The 18,059-nt window shown below is 46.9% G+C and overlaps 1 protein-coding gene and 1 long non-coding RNA gene across 2 annotated transcripts in view; one reads left to right on the top strand and one right to left on the bottom strand.

The window, feature by feature from the left end:
- Window positions 1–18,059, top strand: part of LOC135911066 (uncharacterized) — a 30,896-nt gene that overhangs the window by 10,689 nt on the left and 2,148 nt on the right. The window lies entirely within an intron of this gene.
- The window catches only part of TppII (Tripeptidyl-peptidase II), a 263,290-nt gene continuing 256,307 nt past the window's right edge, over window positions 11,077–18,059 (bottom strand). Inside the window, exon 29 of the mRNA XM_065443152.1 lies at window positions 11,077–11,237. Coding sequence (XP_065299224.1) covers window positions 11,148–11,237 — 90 coding nt within the window. The 3' untranslated portion in view covers window positions 11,077–11,147. The remainder of the gene's footprint in view (window positions 11,238–18,059) is intronic.

Genomic DNA, 18,059 nt, shown 5'->3' with positions numbered 1-18,059 from the left:
ACATTTATCCTCACAGCTGCGCGTCCCTTTTGTAAATGAGACATGCTTGTGTGCTACACGCATGCCTCGCAGATAACGAACCGAACCATTATTGAGTGGGGTGGGTTGGCTTACCGTATCTTTCATTTGACTCGCCCTCGCAACTGAAGCATCCCGTGGCCCTTTACTTTCCGCAGAATGAGTAACGAAATTGAACTTTCACCACGCGGCAATTCGCTGCGCCACAACTATGTCTTCTTTTCTTTCGTGGGGCCGAAGCACCAAAATTAAAAAAAAAGGAAACGTAAAGGAAAGTATGTTAGCCACAATCTAATGCCTACTTTGGGCACCTACTGTGGCTATCGAAGGAATATCGAAGAAAACGTGAGACGCTTGGCCCACAGAGAACCATACGCACACTGCTCGGTATCCTACACCGGCGAGACAAGGCTTTCTGGAGTGTTGGCGCTCGAGCGAACGCGTTGCGATTCGTCGAGTCCCCACAGTGATGGCGGCGAGCGACCATTGTTTCTTTTACTCATCTAATAGCGAGAAGACGTCCAAAACTCTGCCAGAAAAAAATCTACTCGCCCAGACAAAAATGAACGCACACCGAAGTGCGCCGCGCGATGGTCGGGGCAACACGAGAAAAAGGCATGTGCTCTTGCTGGCTCTGGCAGCCCGCGGGTAGCGAGAACTAGAAAACTGAAGAGGCTCAATGTGTCCTCGCGAATAAAAGTCAAAGCAGAAAAATAAGAACATAGTTATCTTTGCTGGCTTTAGTGTCTTGACATAGATGCATTCGCGCAGAGAGAGAGAGAGTAAACTTTAATGAGCACCAGCAGTTCAGTCGGCTGGGCCTAGGCCTCCCACGGTGGGACGTCGAGGTCTTGCCTCTTCGTCGCTTCGTAGGCCTGCTGGGTCGCCCAGAGTTGGTCGTCGAGATGGGAGCTGCGCAGAGCGGCGTGCCATCTCGACGAGAGGGTCACGGGATTAAGGTCTTGGTATTGATGTTTGCACTCCCATAGCATGTGGGGGAGTGTTGCCGATTCAGTTTTACAGACCTTGCACGTCTGGCTCGGGTAGATGTCGGGTTATATAGTGTGATAGCGTGTGAGGGAGGGGTATGTATTCATTTGTAGCAGGCGAAGGGTGGTTGCCTGTGCCCTGTTTAACTTGCGGTGAGGGGTGGAGAAGGTTCTTGCGAGGTACAACGACTTTACAAGGTCGTTGTATCTTGTAAGGCGGTCACGTCCTGCGGGTGCACCTGCACCATCTCTGGCACGGTTGACTAGTACTCGTGCTACGGAGTGTGTAACCTCGTTGAGGTTGGTGAGGTGCAGGTGGACAACGCCGGCGTGTGCTGGGATCCAGACGAGGGTGATTTGATTTTCAGGCGAATGCGGGGCTTGTCGTAAGATACGGAGTGATTGATGAGAAATACGATCTTTGATGTAGTTGTTCACTGCTGCGCGAGAATCACTCAGTATGGTGTGACAGGCTGGGTCAAGAGTGGCCAGGGCGATGGCCACTTCCTCGGCCGTCTCAGCATTTTTGGTAATGATGCTGGCAGCATGTCGGAGCAAGCTGCCTACTGTGGTAACCGCCGCAAAACGCCGTCCATCTTGGTACTCAGCTGCGTCGACGAAGGTGACGCCAGCGGTGTTGGCGTAAGCTTTGATGAGGGAAGTAGCTCGTGCTTTCCTGCGTTCATTGTTGTAGTCTGGGTGCATGTTTTTCGGAATAGGGTCGGCGTGTATCCATTGCTGAATGTCGCGTGGTATTGGGTGTTTGTCTCCATGTTGACGGTGGTAGGTGATATTAAGCTTCTTTAGAATGCTGCGGCCCGCTTCCGTGAGAGTAAGCCGCTCTAGTTGAGATCGACGTTGGGCCTCGATTAACTCGTCTAGGGTGCTGTGGATACCTAATTGTAGTAGAAGTTCCGTGCTGGAGTGGTTGGGTAGTCCTAAGGCCTGCTTATAGGCTCCTGTAATGATGATGTCCAGTTTAGTCTTTTCAGCTTTGTACCAGTTGAGAAAGGATGCAACATAAGTAATGTGACAGACGATAAAAGATTGGACAAGGCGGATGAGGCTTTCTTCCTTCATACCCCCTCGCCGGTTGGTCACTCGTTTCAGCAGTCTGGATGTATTGGCGGTCTGTTGAAGGATCTTTGAGATAGCCGTAGAGTTAGCTCCGTTAATTGGCTTCTATGGTCATACCAAGAACGCAGATGTAAGGGACCACGCGTATAGGTCTGCTAAGCCTCAGGTTTAGCTCTATTTCCTCGTATTGGCGTTTAGTCGTGGAGTCCCGCGGGGGGCGTCCACGGAGTGTGGCAGCGCGGTATAGGAGAAGCTCCGACTTTTCAGGGGAACAGCGGAGTCCCGTGCCTTCAAGATAATTTTCTACGACGTCAATGGCGTCTTGTAGGGCAGTTTCGATTTGGCCGTCATTGCCCTTTGCAGCCCAGATTGTAATGTCGTCGGCGTATATGGTGTGTCCAATGCCGTCGAGTTTTTGTAGTTCTTGTGCTAATCCGAGCATAACCAGATTAAACAGTATCGGGGAAATGACAGAGCCTTGCGGTGTGCCCGTGCTGCCGAGGGAGAGTTCCTCCGATCGAATGTCTCCGACCGACAGGAAAGCCTTCCGATTGGATAGAAAGTCTCTTACGTAGCTGTAAGTGCGTTCTCCAAGGTTGAGCAAGGAGATGCGCTCGAGGATGGTGGAGTGCCTTATATTATCGAAGGCGCGCTCGAGGTCGAGGCCCAAGATCGCCTTCGTGTGACGGGATGTGCTATCTAGGATTTGATGCTGAAGTTGGAGCATAGCGTCTTGGGTGGAAAGATGCTATCTAAAGCCAATTATCGAGTGGGGGTAAGCACATGTGTCTTCGAGGTGAGTGTTTACACGGGTTAGGAGTGCGTGCTCCATGACCTCAGGTGAAAAAAAAATTGATATTCTTTTCTGTGACATGACAGCTAGCACTAATGAACCCCCACAACGCTTTGTCTCATTGGACCTCGCTGCGTGCTTGGTCAACTTGGCTGATAGTGTGTTGATTTGGCTTGTCGCATTGCATGCTGCGATGTATGACTTTAGAAAAGTTAATGCACCTTTGTTGTCAAATGTTTATTATAAAGTACGAGTTAAAATACACTCATTTATTTACAGGTATCCATCTTGATCACTTCTTTTTCTTCCTCCTGCTGTTCTTGTCTCTTCTGTCTTCTTCTTCTTCACCGGAACATCACATCCTCCCGGACTTCGGTTTTCATCCCTCCTGGGATGATAGGGTATGACATTTCACACTGTTGCTATTTCAGTTTTTCCTTCCGGTCCCAAATAGTGTAGCGATTTCAAGATTCCTTGTTGCTTGACGGTCTTTATCACTGTGTAGGGCCCAGAAAATTTGGACTTCGGTCCATCTAAACTCCTCCGGACTAAAACTGTATCTCCAGGCTCTATTACAGGCATCTTTGGGCTATGTCGCAGATCGAAGTGTCTCTTCATTGTTGATCTGTAGCGTGCAAGCTCCTCTTCCGTCTTGCGCCTTTCTTGCACATCTGCAAGAAACTTTCCCAACGATTCCAAAGTTGTAGTCGGCTGGTAGCCAAGTTGCTTCGCCTGATGCAGCAAAGTTAGGCGTGCATCCTAATCCCATGGTATGAGAATGATTGTGGTGCCTGACTGCTGCTTCCAAGGCACACTTCCATCCTCCATGGAAATCATGGTAAATTGCGATGAATGTTTTCAAATCCCGAATGAGCCTCTCAGCTAGGCCGTTTCCTTCTGGATGGTAGGGTGTGGCAAATCTCAGGGCAATTCCTCTATCACGGGCCCATTCTTGAAGCTTCTTACTGCGCAAAGCTGGCCCGTTGTCGGAGACCACTACCTTAGTGTTCTTGAACATATTCCGCTCCAGCAATGTCAAAACAGAATTGGCGTCTTCCTTTCCTGGCTTTGCAGCTGCCATGCGTGTGCATTCATCTATTGCGACAAGGAATGCCTGAGTCTTACTTACTCCCTCTCCTCGCTTTTTTAGTTCGGCAAAATCTAGATGAATTACTTCAAATGGGACTTGGGAATGATTAGCGATGACCATTTGATTCCCTCTTGGACGATACTTGGCCTTGTTAATTTGGCACTGGTGACATGTTTGCACGTAGTTCTTGATATCTTCCTTCATATTTTTCCAGATGAATCGACTTTTTATCTTCCAATAAGTTTTCCAGAATCCATCATGCCCTCCTGACTCTGGGCTGTCATGGTACAGCTTCAAAACCTTTTTCACCAAAGTTCCTGGCACACAAAATTTGCCATTATTGCAAGTCAGGTCTTCGGTGCCTTCCCACAAGCTGCAAACATGCTCATGATCAGATGTTCTCACTTCTGTGATGTGAAGCCTGGAAAGAGCATCTGCATCAGGAAGCTTATCACCAGGTCGATGGCTTACATCGAAAGTGAACTGTTGTATTTCACTGATCCAACGCGCCACTCTGCCCTTGGGCTGGGTTAATCCCAAGAGGTAGGTTAACGCTCGGTTGTCAGTGAAAAGCCGGAAATGATGACCCTCTATGTAGCTTCTGAAATACCGGAGTGCCATCACAACAGCCAGAGCCTCTTTTTCTGTGGTCGTATAATGTTCTTGAGCTTTTGAGAACGTAGAAGAATAATAGCCAATCACCTTGAGCTGGCGTCCTTGGTGTTCCTTTGTGTCTCGTTGATATAGAACGGCCCCTGTACCATATTGTGAAGCGTCCGTACACAGCTCGAAAGGCTTGTTGAAGTCAGGTAGCACAAGCACAGGATCCGACGATATAGCTTCAACAAGGTACTCGTACGCTTTCTCGCACTCTTCACTCCAGATAAATGGCACATCCTTTTGCGTCAGCTTGGTGAGGCATCTGGTCTTTGCAGCGTAATCCTTAATGAACGCACGAAAATGACCGGCGAGTCCAAGGAAAACACGCAGTGAGTGTAGGTCATATGGCTTGACGAGCTTCTTCATCCTTTGTATAGACTCCTCTTTGGTTGTTTTAGTTTTGCCGTCAAAAACTCTTCCTAGAAAGACAACATTTGTCTGAAAAAATTCACTCTTGTTCTTGTTAATCTTTAACTTTGACTTACTGAGGGCTTCTAACACGCACGGGAGGTGTTTTTCATGTTCTTCTCTTGTACGTGAGTATATGATGATGATGTCGTCAATGTATACGTCACAAAACTTTCCCAGGAACTCATCAAGAATGCCATTCATCATTTTCTGAAACCAAGCTCCAGAATTCTTCCAACCGAACGGTAAGCGGTTGTACTCGTACACATCGAAAGGTGTTACAAAAGCAGTGTACTCCTTGTAATCTTCTTGTAGTGGCACCTGCCAGTATCCTTTACAGAGGTCGATCCGAGAGAAAACATTTGATCCACCAGTTTCATTGATGATCTCGTCTATTCGGGGCATGGGAAAAGGAAACAAATCAGTCTGGCCGTTGATCTGCCGGTAATCTGTGCAAAGGCGAAATGAGCCATCGTCTTTCGGTACTATGGTGACTGGTGACGCGAAAGGTGACGCGATGGCCTTATAATACCGCATTTAGCATTTGCTGCAGTTCGGCCTTTAGCCAGGTCTTTTTCTCGAGGGAAAGACTGTACGGCTTTTTACGCACTACTGTGACGTCACGAAGCTTAAACGGTACCTCGAAGACATCTGCTGCTGGCGGGTACGTCTCAACACAAATAAGTTCGGGAAAATTTGTCAGTATCTCATCAGCATTTCTAACTCTTCGATGTGAATTTTCAATTCCACGCAAGTTAGGCTTAAATGATCCGTCAATAGTCACTTCGTCTCTCCAAGAAATATTCATCTTCAATCGCTTCATATCAGGCCGAGATAAAAGAAACAGGAAATCAACGCCATGCATGACAAGGGCATCTACTTTTAGGTGATGTCCACCAAATTCAACCTCTACTTCTGCCCAGTGTTGCCCAGTGTTGTTCTTCCTTCATACACCTTGCTCGGTTGGATGATTTCCTGATTTACCAGGCTTACAGATGCTCCAGTATCAACCAGGGAGTCAAGACTTTTTCCATTTACCATCATTTTAACAAATAGGAGATTTGACTTCAGAAGGTATACATTTTCCATCGTGTCACATTGGTCGGACTCGGTATTAAAATATTCTACCGTTTCGCCATGTGCGTCAATGCTCAGTGGTAGAGTACTATGCCTTTTGATGGGACCGTGAATCATAAAATCACTGGACACATACTTAAGGCAAGCAAGTAAGTCATCCGTGGAGGTTGGACGGTGTACACAAACCTCTCTTTGCGATTCGTTAGTCATGCCTTGAATTATCAGGGGAAGGATTGCAGAGTCCGGTAGATTAGGGTCGGCAATGTAGAGTAAACGTCTCTTCTCGAAAAAATAATCCATGACTGTCCCTTCTCTGTGTCTGAAAGCTAATGCGTCGTCCCATCTGTCAACCGGATTTCGCTCAAAAGCAGAAAGAAAACTATCTTTCCACTTCTGCCATGAATCACGGCATTGACTTGCGATTCGCATGTCCCACCATTTTCTGGCATTGCCAGATAAAAAACGGCGCATGTTACACACTTTGTCGTCCAATGACGTCCAGTGGTTTTGCGGACATGCATGTTCATAAAATCTGAGCCACAAGTTGGCGGCATTAGACACCCCATCGAAACTATCGGGCTTGAACTCTTCTTGATGTGGTTTCTGTGCTCTTAGTGAGTCGCTAACTGCTTCAAAAATCAGTCGCTGTTGCTCATACTGCGTGGTCTGCTGCTGAAACAGCGCTTACAACAAGGCGTTATGCATGTGCTCAGTCTCGTTCTTGGAATCTATCCTTGAATGTCCCGGAAACATAACCTCAAATTCAGACATAGAAGCATCGATTCTTACCACACCTTTCTCAATGAGGGCCGCTTCGTTCAGTTGACTCTTCTCAGCGATGATGCGAAGCAGTTACGATGAAGTCGCTGATTCCTGAAGAAGCACTGGATCTTCGCCGTCAAGCTGGTAGGTCTTCACGGTCGTCTGCCCATCTGTTCTTCTTGCCAACGTCACTTCAAGCCACATGGTCGGCTGCGCCAAATATAAAGTACGAGTTAAAATACACTCATTTATTTACAGGTATCCATCTTGATCACTTCTTTTTCTTCCTCCTGCTGTTCTTGTCTCTTCTGTCTTCTTCTTCTTCGCCGGAACATCACAAAGTTAATGCACCTTTGTTGTCAAATGTTTATCACGACATTAAACCCAGAAAGTTCCGGAATTGAAAATCTAAAACACGACTGGAAATGTAAATGAACCTTTCACATCAAAAGTTTATGAGAACTTTATACCCATAAAGTTTCAGAATTGAAATCCATGTGCTCCGTAGATTACACGGCCTCCGCAAGATGCCGCGATGGGCTCGCTCGCCATCAGAACGCCCTTGAAACTGTGCTAGGATTAAACTTACTTTGTGCTTGCATTATGTGACTCCTAGACCCAGTGCATGGACGTTGCCGCGAAATCTAGCCCAGGTTTGCAATGTTCGCGCTGAAATGTCTTTTCGAGCGCGAAAAAGACATTATAAACGAAATCCAGAATGATTTCCAGCGCCGGGGAGTGTTTTGGTCGGCGCTGCAAGAGCCAGAAAAAATTTCGGGGGGAGAGGTGCTGAAGCCCCATAAGCCCCACCCTGGCTACGCCCCCGTCGTCGGCATATACGTACACATGCACATCCTGCTGCAAAGGTACAGTACTCAGTAAAACATTGAACAGCAATGTGATAGGACTGATCCTTGTGGTAGACCTCATGACTTTTGACACATTAATGAAGACAATCCACGTTGAGAGCAGCCAATTCCCCGCAGTTTAAAAATGAATAAACCCATACAAGATAATTTGGCAGACCTGCCACTATGAAGTGTTTATTAGGCTTACATGTTCTACACTGTCATGTGCTTTAGTGATATCCAAAGTGATTAAGGCTGTATATTTTTTCTGACATCGAGCTAGTTGAATACTACAACTTTCTAGGTCGACACGGGCACACAAAATTGAGCACCGATTTCTGAAGCCAATTTGGCATGGACTCAAAATCATGTTCTCTATCAGCCTGTGCGGTCTCTATTATGTCTGTGTGGTCATGCAAGTTTCTTTCGATGAGTTTTACTAAGTTAGATGTAAGAGATATTGGCCTAATGTCATCTGAGACATAATCGGCACCTTGCTTTTTCAACAATGGGATTGCTTTTGCAAGTCTCCATCTCCATTCCGGAGCAATCAACAAATCTTTAATAGAACAGTTTACCATGACAGGGAACGCATGCGGCAATATTTTAGTTTTTTTTTATTGCCGTAGTAATGCCATCGGGGCCTGGTGCTGAATTAGGCAGCTGGCTTAGTACATTTTCCAGCTCTGAAACTGCAAGATGTCAGGCTTGCTCTTTCCTTCTAGTGTGTTGCCTGTCGTTCAATTCTTTTTCATCCGTACGTTCACTAAATGCCTTACTTTCTTGAACCGATGACCTCTTGCTTTACGGTACTTGCACTCACATGGCTCTTGGTTGTCTCCGCACATCTGTAATATTTGCCGCAGGAAAAATCTCGCCGGAAATAAAATTCAAGGGTTTTGAAGGATGCGTATGAACCCTGTGATTATGATTTCCATAGTACAGTGTATACCCACAGCGGGGGATGGGCCAAGAAACGGTCGGCACTGCTATAATATCAAACAACAAGAAATACAGAAATACAAGCCGATGTAGGGGCTGTCACACTGCCCAGCATGAACATGCGAGAGCACATGCACACACCAGTTTCCTTTACGTCAATAACACAGGCATGAAATGCCCAATGAAATCGACAACTTTATAGCATTTCATTAACCACTTTATGAAAGCTTTGCTTCACAAAGGTTTAAAAAATGGGAATGAAATGGGCAAATTTATAGGATTTCATTATCCGCTTGATGAACGCTATGCTTCACAGATTCCAAAATGTGAGTTGGATCTGCATTTGTTTTCCCCAGTCCCAATTCATTTGCTCTGTACCTCCTCCTCCTCCACTGCCTCTTGATCGCACTCCCTTCAGCTGGCACACCTAGGTAGTTGAGAAGCATGCTTGCTACTTTGCTCGTCTGGAAATTTAGCTGGCACACCTAGGTAGTTGAGAAGCGTGCTTGCTACTTTGCTCATCTGGAAATTTGGCTGGCACACCTAGGTAGTTGAGAAGCATGCTTGCTACTTTGCTCGTATGGAAATTTAGCTGGCACACCTAGGTAGTTGAGAAGCATGCTTGCTACTTTGCTCGTCTGGAAATTTAGCTGGCACACCTAGGTAGTTGAGAAGCGTGCTTGCTACTTTGCTCGTCTGGAAATTTAGCTGGCACACCTAGGTAGTTGAGAAGCGTGCTTGCTACTTTGCTCGTCTGGAAATTTAGCTGGCACACCTAGGTAGTTGAGACGCGTGCTTGCTACTTTGCTCGTCTGGAAATTTAGCTGGCACACCTAGGTAGTTGAGAAGCGTGCTTGCTACTTTGCTCGTCTGAAAATTTAGCTGGCACACCTAGGTAGTTGAGAAGCATGCTTGCTACTTTGCTCGTCAGGAAATTTAGCTGGCACACCTAGGTAGTTGAGAAGCGTGCTTGCTACTTCGCTCATCTGGAAATTTAGCTGGCACACCTAGGTAGTTGAGAAGCATGCTTGCTACTTTGCTCGTATGGAAATTTAGCTGGCCCACCTAGGTAGTTGAGAAGCATGCTTGCTAGTTTGCTCGTCTGGAAATTTATCTGGCACACCTAGGTAGTTGAGAAGCATGCTTGCTACTTTGCTCGTCTGGAAATTTAGCTGGCACACCTAGGTAGTTGAGAAGCGTGCTTGCTACTTTGCTCGTCTGGAAATTTAGCTGGCACACCTAAGTAGTTGAGAAGCGTGCTTGCTACTTTGATCGTCTGGAAATTTAGCTGGCACACCTAGGTAGTTGAGAAGCATGCTTGCTACTTTGCTCGTCTGGAAATTTAGCTGGCACACCTAGGTAGTTGAGAAGCATGCTTGCTACTTTGCTCGTATGGAAATTTAGCTGGCACACCTAGGTAGTTGAGAAGCATGCTTGCTACGTTGCTCGTATGGAAATTTAGCTGGCACACCTAGGTAGTTGAGAAGCATGCTTGCTACTTTGCTCGTCTGGAAATTTAGCTGGCACACCCAGGTAGTTGAGAAGCCTGCTTGCTACTTTGATCGTCTGGAAATTTAGCTGGCACACCTAGGTAGTTGAGAAGCATGCTTGCTACTTTGCTCGTCTGGAAATTTAGCTGGTACACCTAGGTAGTTGAGAAGCATGCTTCCTACTTTGCTCGTATGGAAATTTAGCTGGCACACCTAGGTAGTTGAGAAGCATGCTTGCTACTTTGCTCGTCTGGAAATTTAGCTGGCACACCTAGGTAGTTGAGAAGCGTGCTTGCTACTTTGCTCGTCAGGAAATTTAGCTGGCACACCTAGGTAGTTGAGAAGCATGCTTGCTACTTTGCTCGTCTGGAAATTTCCAACAGCCACACTGTAATGGTATATGGTATATGGTAAGGGTATTAGGGAGCTGCAAAAGACCATGCCATAGCCGGTTTTGCTCTATAAGTAGTTGTGTTACAAGTGGTCTGAACGGTTCAACGAATGCATAACCACACTGCAAACAACGCAAACAAGACCACACAGTGGCAGAGCATTGGAACCTTCCCCAAACGGAGATCTGAGTGAAAGCAGCAAATGGGGAATTGGCTATATCTGTGGCTATGGCCCCTCGGTTCACCGTTACGATAATGATGATAATAGCATGCTTTAGGTTTTGTTTCAATTTTACTAGCGAAACAGCTCTTGTGCTTCTTTGGTGCAGGCTTGGCATACTTTTCTGCTAAATGCTGTTTTAGAGCAGGATGGCACAAAGGACCACTCTCGGCGCAATTTAGTGCAATTGGCGCAGCTGTTCCACTACTGCTAGCGAAGTGAGACACCCATAACTGGTACTGCTAGCAGCAAGTTTTGGAGGTGCAGTGCCCCATTACAAAGAATTTTGAACAGAGACAAAACAGCACTGTTAAGCTAGTTCTTTTGTCATTTTTATTTCACGAGTGCGCCACGAGACAACAGAAAACGGGAGGATGGAGTTCAGAAGAGTCTGTAGGACGGTGGGTAGCGTACTAGCAGGCTGCGTTCCAGATGTTGACTACAGTGCTCCCATCCTAGTAACTGGTATACCTGTAAATTGGAGAATGTCACCCTATTACAATGTGAAGAAAACCTGCTTATGCATGTGTATAATGCACTTTGCTTACACATGACCACGGTACACATTAACTAAACAAGTGGGAATTTACCAATTTCTTTCTCCAAGGTCGTTCTGAATGCAAAACAGTTTACTTAATTTTTTGCTCATTAATATTTCAAGTCACGAGCTACAGAAGGGTCTATAATGCAATGCCAACCTTAAAGGGCCCGTCACCAGGTCTGGCCATTTTGAGCTGACAAGCGCAGAGCATACATTGCGTGATAATGGTCGTGTCTGCAAAGTATTACCAGAGTCCTTCCATTTTTTTTTTCTGGTCACGAAACTGCCGCCTCAGTTTCATATAGAGCCAGCGCCCGCCGCTAGAGGCACAACCGTGCATGAGAGGGCATGCGAACGCCGCTATACCGCTGTGGTTGTGTGTGGGGCAGCCTCGGTATTCTAGCTTTCTAAAGCTTCTTCAACCGTCGCTTTAGTTTCACGCAACTATTTTAAACATTGAATATGCTTAAATTACTGCCTGAGCGCGTCTTCCGCCATGACATGAGCGCTCGGGAAGAAAAAGAAGCCGCTCATACCATGGAGCTTGCAGCGATCTCAGGCCAAAAAAAAAAAAACAGAAATCTGGCATTTTAAGAGCCAAAACCACTACACGATTATGAGGCACGCCGTAGTGGGGGACTCAGGATTAATTCTGACCTCCTGGGATCCTTTAAAATGCAGCTAAATTTAAATAAAAGGGTGTTTTGCATTTCGCCCCAGTCGAAATGCGTCCACTGTACACGGCTGGCCGGTCTCGGTCCAGATTTCTTCATCATCGCCGTTCGCCTCAACACTTCGGTGGGCTCCGCTTTTTAATATTTGCCTGAAATGAAACACTGCGCATTGGCAACAAAGCGTCAGTGGTCCCACTTATTACCAGATGCAGACATATAGGCTGTTGCACCCCCGCTTAACCGTAAGTAAGCGCCAACTCTCCGCTGCGCATAGCGCCAGATTGTTTGCCGAGCACAGCTGTTCACTTACTGTTAAACTGTGGCACAGAAGGACTCTGACTGTGGGCAGTATCTTATAAGGAGATCCAAAGAATGAAATTGTTATTGCAAAGGGCTGCTACTGTAGACTACTTATTGACAAAGAAAAAGAAATTGAGCTGCTCCGTGCGCTTAAGATTTTTCTGCAAAGCGATGCCATTTCTGAATGCGATTTAGGTAGGATTAATGCAAGACAAACTTCGCTACTAAATGTCTTCAGTGCGGCTTTTACCAACGGATTAAGGCGAACGTGAAGTGTTAGGACATGCACAGTTGAAACTAGCTGTATTGTAATTAGGCAATTGCCTTGGCAAGCAGTCGTTTGGAAGCGTCAGTAAGCCTAGCACTTATTCACGCTGCTCGTGGTTTCGACGCACAAACGACGAGACTAGGTACTTTGATTCCTAATGCGCAACTATTTACAATATGTTAAAATTCTGCAATCACCGGTCCCGATATTCTTACCATGGTCGAAATATGAAAAGAAAACTTTATAATTCGATTAAGAAAAGAAATAAAACGTGTTGATGCGAAAACAACATACAAGCACGATCATTTATTCATCATGTAAAATAAGCAGAGCGAAATACAGACAGCACAGAGGCGTCCGGTCACGAATAGTCCACCGTTCACTATGCAAGAAGTTTGTTAAAAGCATGACACTGATACATTAAGCATAAAGAAATAACATCAAACGTGATAGATATGCATTGGGGGGCAGGAAACAAACACCAGCAAACGAATGGCAATAAATACAGTATGCATCATCGATTGTTTCTATAAACAAGAAAGTGTAAAGCATAAGCATTTCATAACACATGGCTAAACAACTCTCGAACGAACACAAGTAGCCACATCACAAATACAGCTATTTTTTTAAATGGCTTGTTAGAGATACCCCCATTCTACTTCTTCAGCTGTTACTTGCAACACGTGTTTGGCATCGTTGTCCCACCCCACCACTTCAACTAAAGATCCCAGCACTCGAAAAATAGCGCAGCACATGCACAGAATGCACCCGTTCACTCAGCTCGCCTCGCGCTGCGCACGCGTTTTGGTACGCTAACGATGCCCTCTGTGGCACAGTGGCGCCGCGTCGCGACACCTTTGGGCAGCATATGAACCTCTCCCATAGCGTGACGGCGGAGTTTCGTGACCAGAAAAACATGGAAGGACTCTGGTATTACATTGCTACGTGCTGCGAAAAGATCTGAAATTTAAAAACGAATGCTGTTTTTCCTTCTACTTGTGGCCGCCGCGCTCCAAGCTGGAGGATGACATACTTGCGTCTCTGCGCCTACGTACTTCGAGTCGGAAGTGTGACGTCGCTCGTGGTGACACGTGACTTCGAGAATTATTCAAGGCACCATTTGTTATTTGCGTGATATGTTCCTTGAATTGACGAATTGAAGTTTAGAGAAATAATAAAACACACAAACGGAATGTCTGCGCATTTTTTGCTTTACTTCGCACCGAAGCAGGAGAGACGTACACTCGCTTTGTCGGCTTGTTCCCACGGTAGTGTGGTCCCCTGCGCAGGTACCGAAACTATGCTATTTTCTACCATGTTCCAGCGCGTGATCATGCTCTGTGATCCGCTTGTGTCTGCCTCAGTATTCATGTAGCACCGAATTATACCACTAGTCATGTGTCCTTGCGCATAGCGCGCAAGATCGTGCGCTGCGCAAAACGATAACAGATTGCACGCAACGCCGCCAGAAAAAATGCGCATCGCCGTAAAAAAAAAAAAAGAGAGAAAAAAAAAAGTGAAGGTGAGGCCCATGACATATGTATCACTGGATCCTTGAAGTCCGGCACGGGAGGATTCAGGGAAGTAATTTCGCTTGACAAGGCTAGATGGGGCGAGTGGAGAGAGAGTCTCGCTATGTAGTGGAGCTCGCCTGCTGAAATCACAGATTCCCGGCACTGAAATATTTCAATCTTGGCTATTAATTAGCCGACTTGAAAAATTTTTGCGTCAGAACGCTCTCTAGAGGAGATACAACAACTTCCAGCGTATAACCAAAATTTGCCATGGCGCCTGGTGAAGGGCGCTTTAAAAGCCTGTGTCGCCGAGCAGCAACACAGCAGTAAGCACTCGCATACCGTATTTACTCGCATAATAGGCGCACTCGCATAATAGGCGCACCCCCAGTTTGGTCGCGGAAAATTTGATTTTTTTATTTCCGCGCATAATAGGCGCACCCCGAACTTGGCACTGTGATCAGTACCGCATTTACACTATTTACGCATTTACGCCCTCCTGCCCCTCCATCTCAGGTGAAAAAAAAAAACGCAAGCACATTTCACAACCCAAGCTTATCAACGCATTTGCTGGACTACTAGTCTCATTAGTGTTGCTGCCGTCGCAGCTGCTGAGGGCCCACAGAACATCGCGAAAACTAGCTCTTCCATTAACTACCGACACCCCCATCCCTGAACTGCCGCGAAGCCAGCGAGCACGACAACCTAACGCGTCCGTAGAAACAAAAAAAAAAAGAAAGAAAAACGCATCAACGAGTGAAAAATAATTCTTCCATCTACTATAGATAACACCCCCCTCCTCTCCAAACCGCCACGCGGATATAAGCTTTTCGCTACCTTCACTTAGGCAGCTCGGAAAGCTGGGCGACTCTCGGAGGCCGGGCGACTCGACACAAGCGACAGTGCCATTGCCATCAATGCTCTACACATGCTGACACAGGCAAAAAAAAGACAAATCGCCACATCTCGCCATTTTGCAAACGGCGTGCAGTTCGTGTGGTCGCGTGTTCCGCAATGGGCAAGTACGGCAGCTACACGGCTGCATTCAAACTGAAAGCTGTGCAGTATGCACTCGAGCATGGGAACCGTGCTGCAAGCAGGCATTTCAGTGTCGGAGAGACAAGCATTCGCTACTGGCGAGGTCAGCAAGAAAAACTTCAGGCAACAAAGAAGTCGCGACGGGCCTTCCGCGGTGCAAAGTCGGGAAAGTATCCGCAAGTAGAAGATCAACTAGTTCAACACATACGGGGCCTTCGACAGGACGGTTGTGCAGTGTCTCTCAACATAGTGCAGACGGAGGCGCGCAGAATTGCCCGAGCGCAGGGCATCGAAGCGAAAGACTTCAAAGCAAGCTCCGGATGGACAACGCGCTTCATGCGACGCCACGGACTTACCCTGAGGAGGCGCACAACGTTGTGACAGCGCTTGCCCTCAGCATACGAGGACAAGGTACTCGAGTTCCACCGTTTCGTCGTACGGCTCCGGCAGCAGAAAAACTTCATTTTGTCACAAATAGGTAATGCAGATCAGACTCCTCTCTGTTTCGACATGCCGAGAAATACAACAGTAGAGGAAAAAGGTGCACGGAGTGTGCTTATTCGAACATCTGGCGCTGAAAAACAAAGGTGTACTGTCATGTTGGCAGTGACTGCGGATGGGCGCAAACTACCGCCTTATGTTATTTTTAAGAGAAAGACGCTCCCAAAGGGAAATTTCCCTCGAGACATACACGTGAGGGTCCAAGAGAAAGGTTGGATGTCCGCGGAATTGATGGTGGACTGGGTCAAGATCATCTGGGGCCGGCGGCCGGGCGGCCTGTTGTATCCGGCCATGCTCGTTTTAGACAGCTTTCGCAGGCACCTCGTAGAACGTGTACGAGAGAAGTTGTCAGAGGTGCGTACGGATATTGCCGTGATTCCGGGAGGCCTCACTTCCGTGCTGTAACCTTTGGACGTTTCCCTAAATAAGCCTTTTAAGGACAACGTTCGAAGGCTTTACACCAATTGGATGGCTAGAGGACAGCGTCAACTAACCCCCGGTGGCAAAATTAAGAGGCCGCCTATGGAAATGCTGTGCAAATGGATCGTGGAAGCTTGGCGAGAGATCTCAGATGACGTCGTCAGGAAAAGTTTCAAGAAGACTGGGATCTCCAATGCACTGGATGCAAGCGAAGACGACATGCTGTGGAGCTCAGACAAGGAAGACGAGTCTCCACCCGGCGGTGATGAGGATGTTCTCTCCGACTCGGACTCTGAATAGTCTTAATAAATTTTACGTGTGTGTTCAGTCAACGTCTCTCGCCTGTTCATTAAAAGGTAAGTAGGTAGCTTTTATTTTCCCTTTTATGCTGGATTTATTGGTGAATTATGTGAGAGTAGCAATATTCCTGACATATGTTAAAATTTAAAGTGCGGGAATACGAGTTGAAAAAATTTCGTAAATTTTACCCCGCGTAATAGGCGCACCCCGAACTTCGAGCCAGATTTTCTGAAAAAGAAGTGCGCCTATTATGCGAGTAAATACGGTACTACAAAGTGCTTGTTGTGCATTTTTATACAGGATAAGCAAAAAACAGACACAGCCTGGAAGTAAATCAGCCTATATAGATATGCGCCATGCTGCCATCAGTGTACTTGCACTGTGAACAGTGCGTAAACATGTCCAGTCACATGTTCATTGCAATACAGTCGCCGACTGATTTTCTAGACTCCAAAAATTCGGACATGCTCGATTACTTGGTCTGCTTCGTGGCACCGCCATTCTCCCCATAGACCATAATGTATAACAACTGCTGAAAGTTCGGACACCTTGCAACCTCTCGTCTGATTTTTCGGACACTCCTTGAGCCAACTTGATCGAGAGCACCGTGCACTGACTCTGACCGGTGCATGGTTCGACTTGCTGAATGCCATTTTGTTTTGAACGGAGCCGCCTTGCTGCCCCACGAAGTGGCGCTACTGCAAATCCCCGCTCATCATCATCATTTCTGCCTGGTTCGATAGAGTGGCTCTACAGCAGTTCCGGTTTCTGCTTAGTAAGCCGTGTCAAGACAATCCAGCAGCTGATTTGTTTCTTCGCGCACGATGCAGCGCGTAGGTCACGTTTTTCAATTTGTGCGACTGGTGTCGGCATGGCGGTGTTTGCTTTGTGGGCTGTCTTGAGGTTCCGGTGATCCAACGCGGCATACGGAAACATCGCGTCAAGTGTCTAATGGCGCTGACAGTGCCCGCGCAGATTGCGCTGGGGAATGCCGGCTTTCGATGTGCTCCCTACTGACGCCGAAAATGTTCTGCCGAGACCTGCGCAGTGGCTGCTTTGCGATTCCGGACTCCGTCTCATTTGACAGTTTCGCAGGTGCTGACACTGCTGTACTGACATGCGCAGAACTCGACGACGGCGAGATCATTCGTCAGGTTTCTGCTGCACCGCTGGACGATGACTGTCAGTCGGAAGATGACGCACCTTGTGCTATGCTGCAGTCGCATGCGGAGCGTGTACAAGCAGTGACTGTGCTTTCAGCCGCCTATAGTGACCGTACGACCCTTTCCGAGATTCAGGCTTATCTGATTGCGCATAAACGGAACAGCGTGCAATGGTGCATTCACGATTTCTTCAAGCCTACTGCCGAGCCCGAATAAGTGCATGGAAATAAAGGATTTCATTTTTTTTATTTATCTGCTTTTTCGGACACCTGTTTATTCGGACATTTTTGCAGTCCCCGTGAGGTCCGAATAAACAGTCGGCGACTGTATGTCGTTTAAACAATATGTCGCTTAAACGGCATATTGTTTGTGAAAAACTGTAATGTGAAAACATTATCAGGACTGGCCCATGCCTCTGATTGCTCGCAAGATCAGCCATTGTTTCAAACCCCATTAAAGCCCTTGTAAGAGCATGCATCGAGCGCTGGTGCCAGCATGAGCCCACCAAGTAGGCCAACACCGCTGATTACAGTGTCTGGAATTGACTTAGTTTACCATTACACTGTGTCTGAAA

This window comes from Dermacentor albipictus, chromosome 1, assembly GCF_038994185.2.
Source record: "Dermacentor albipictus isolate Rhodes 1998 colony chromosome 1, USDA_Dalb.pri_finalv2, whole genome shotgun sequence".
NCBI lineage: Eukaryota > Metazoa > Arthropoda > Arachnida > Ixodida > Ixodidae > Dermacentor > Dermacentor albipictus.
Note: the sequence above shows the minus strand (reverse complement) of the source record. Positions and strands in the feature narration are given on the sequence as shown.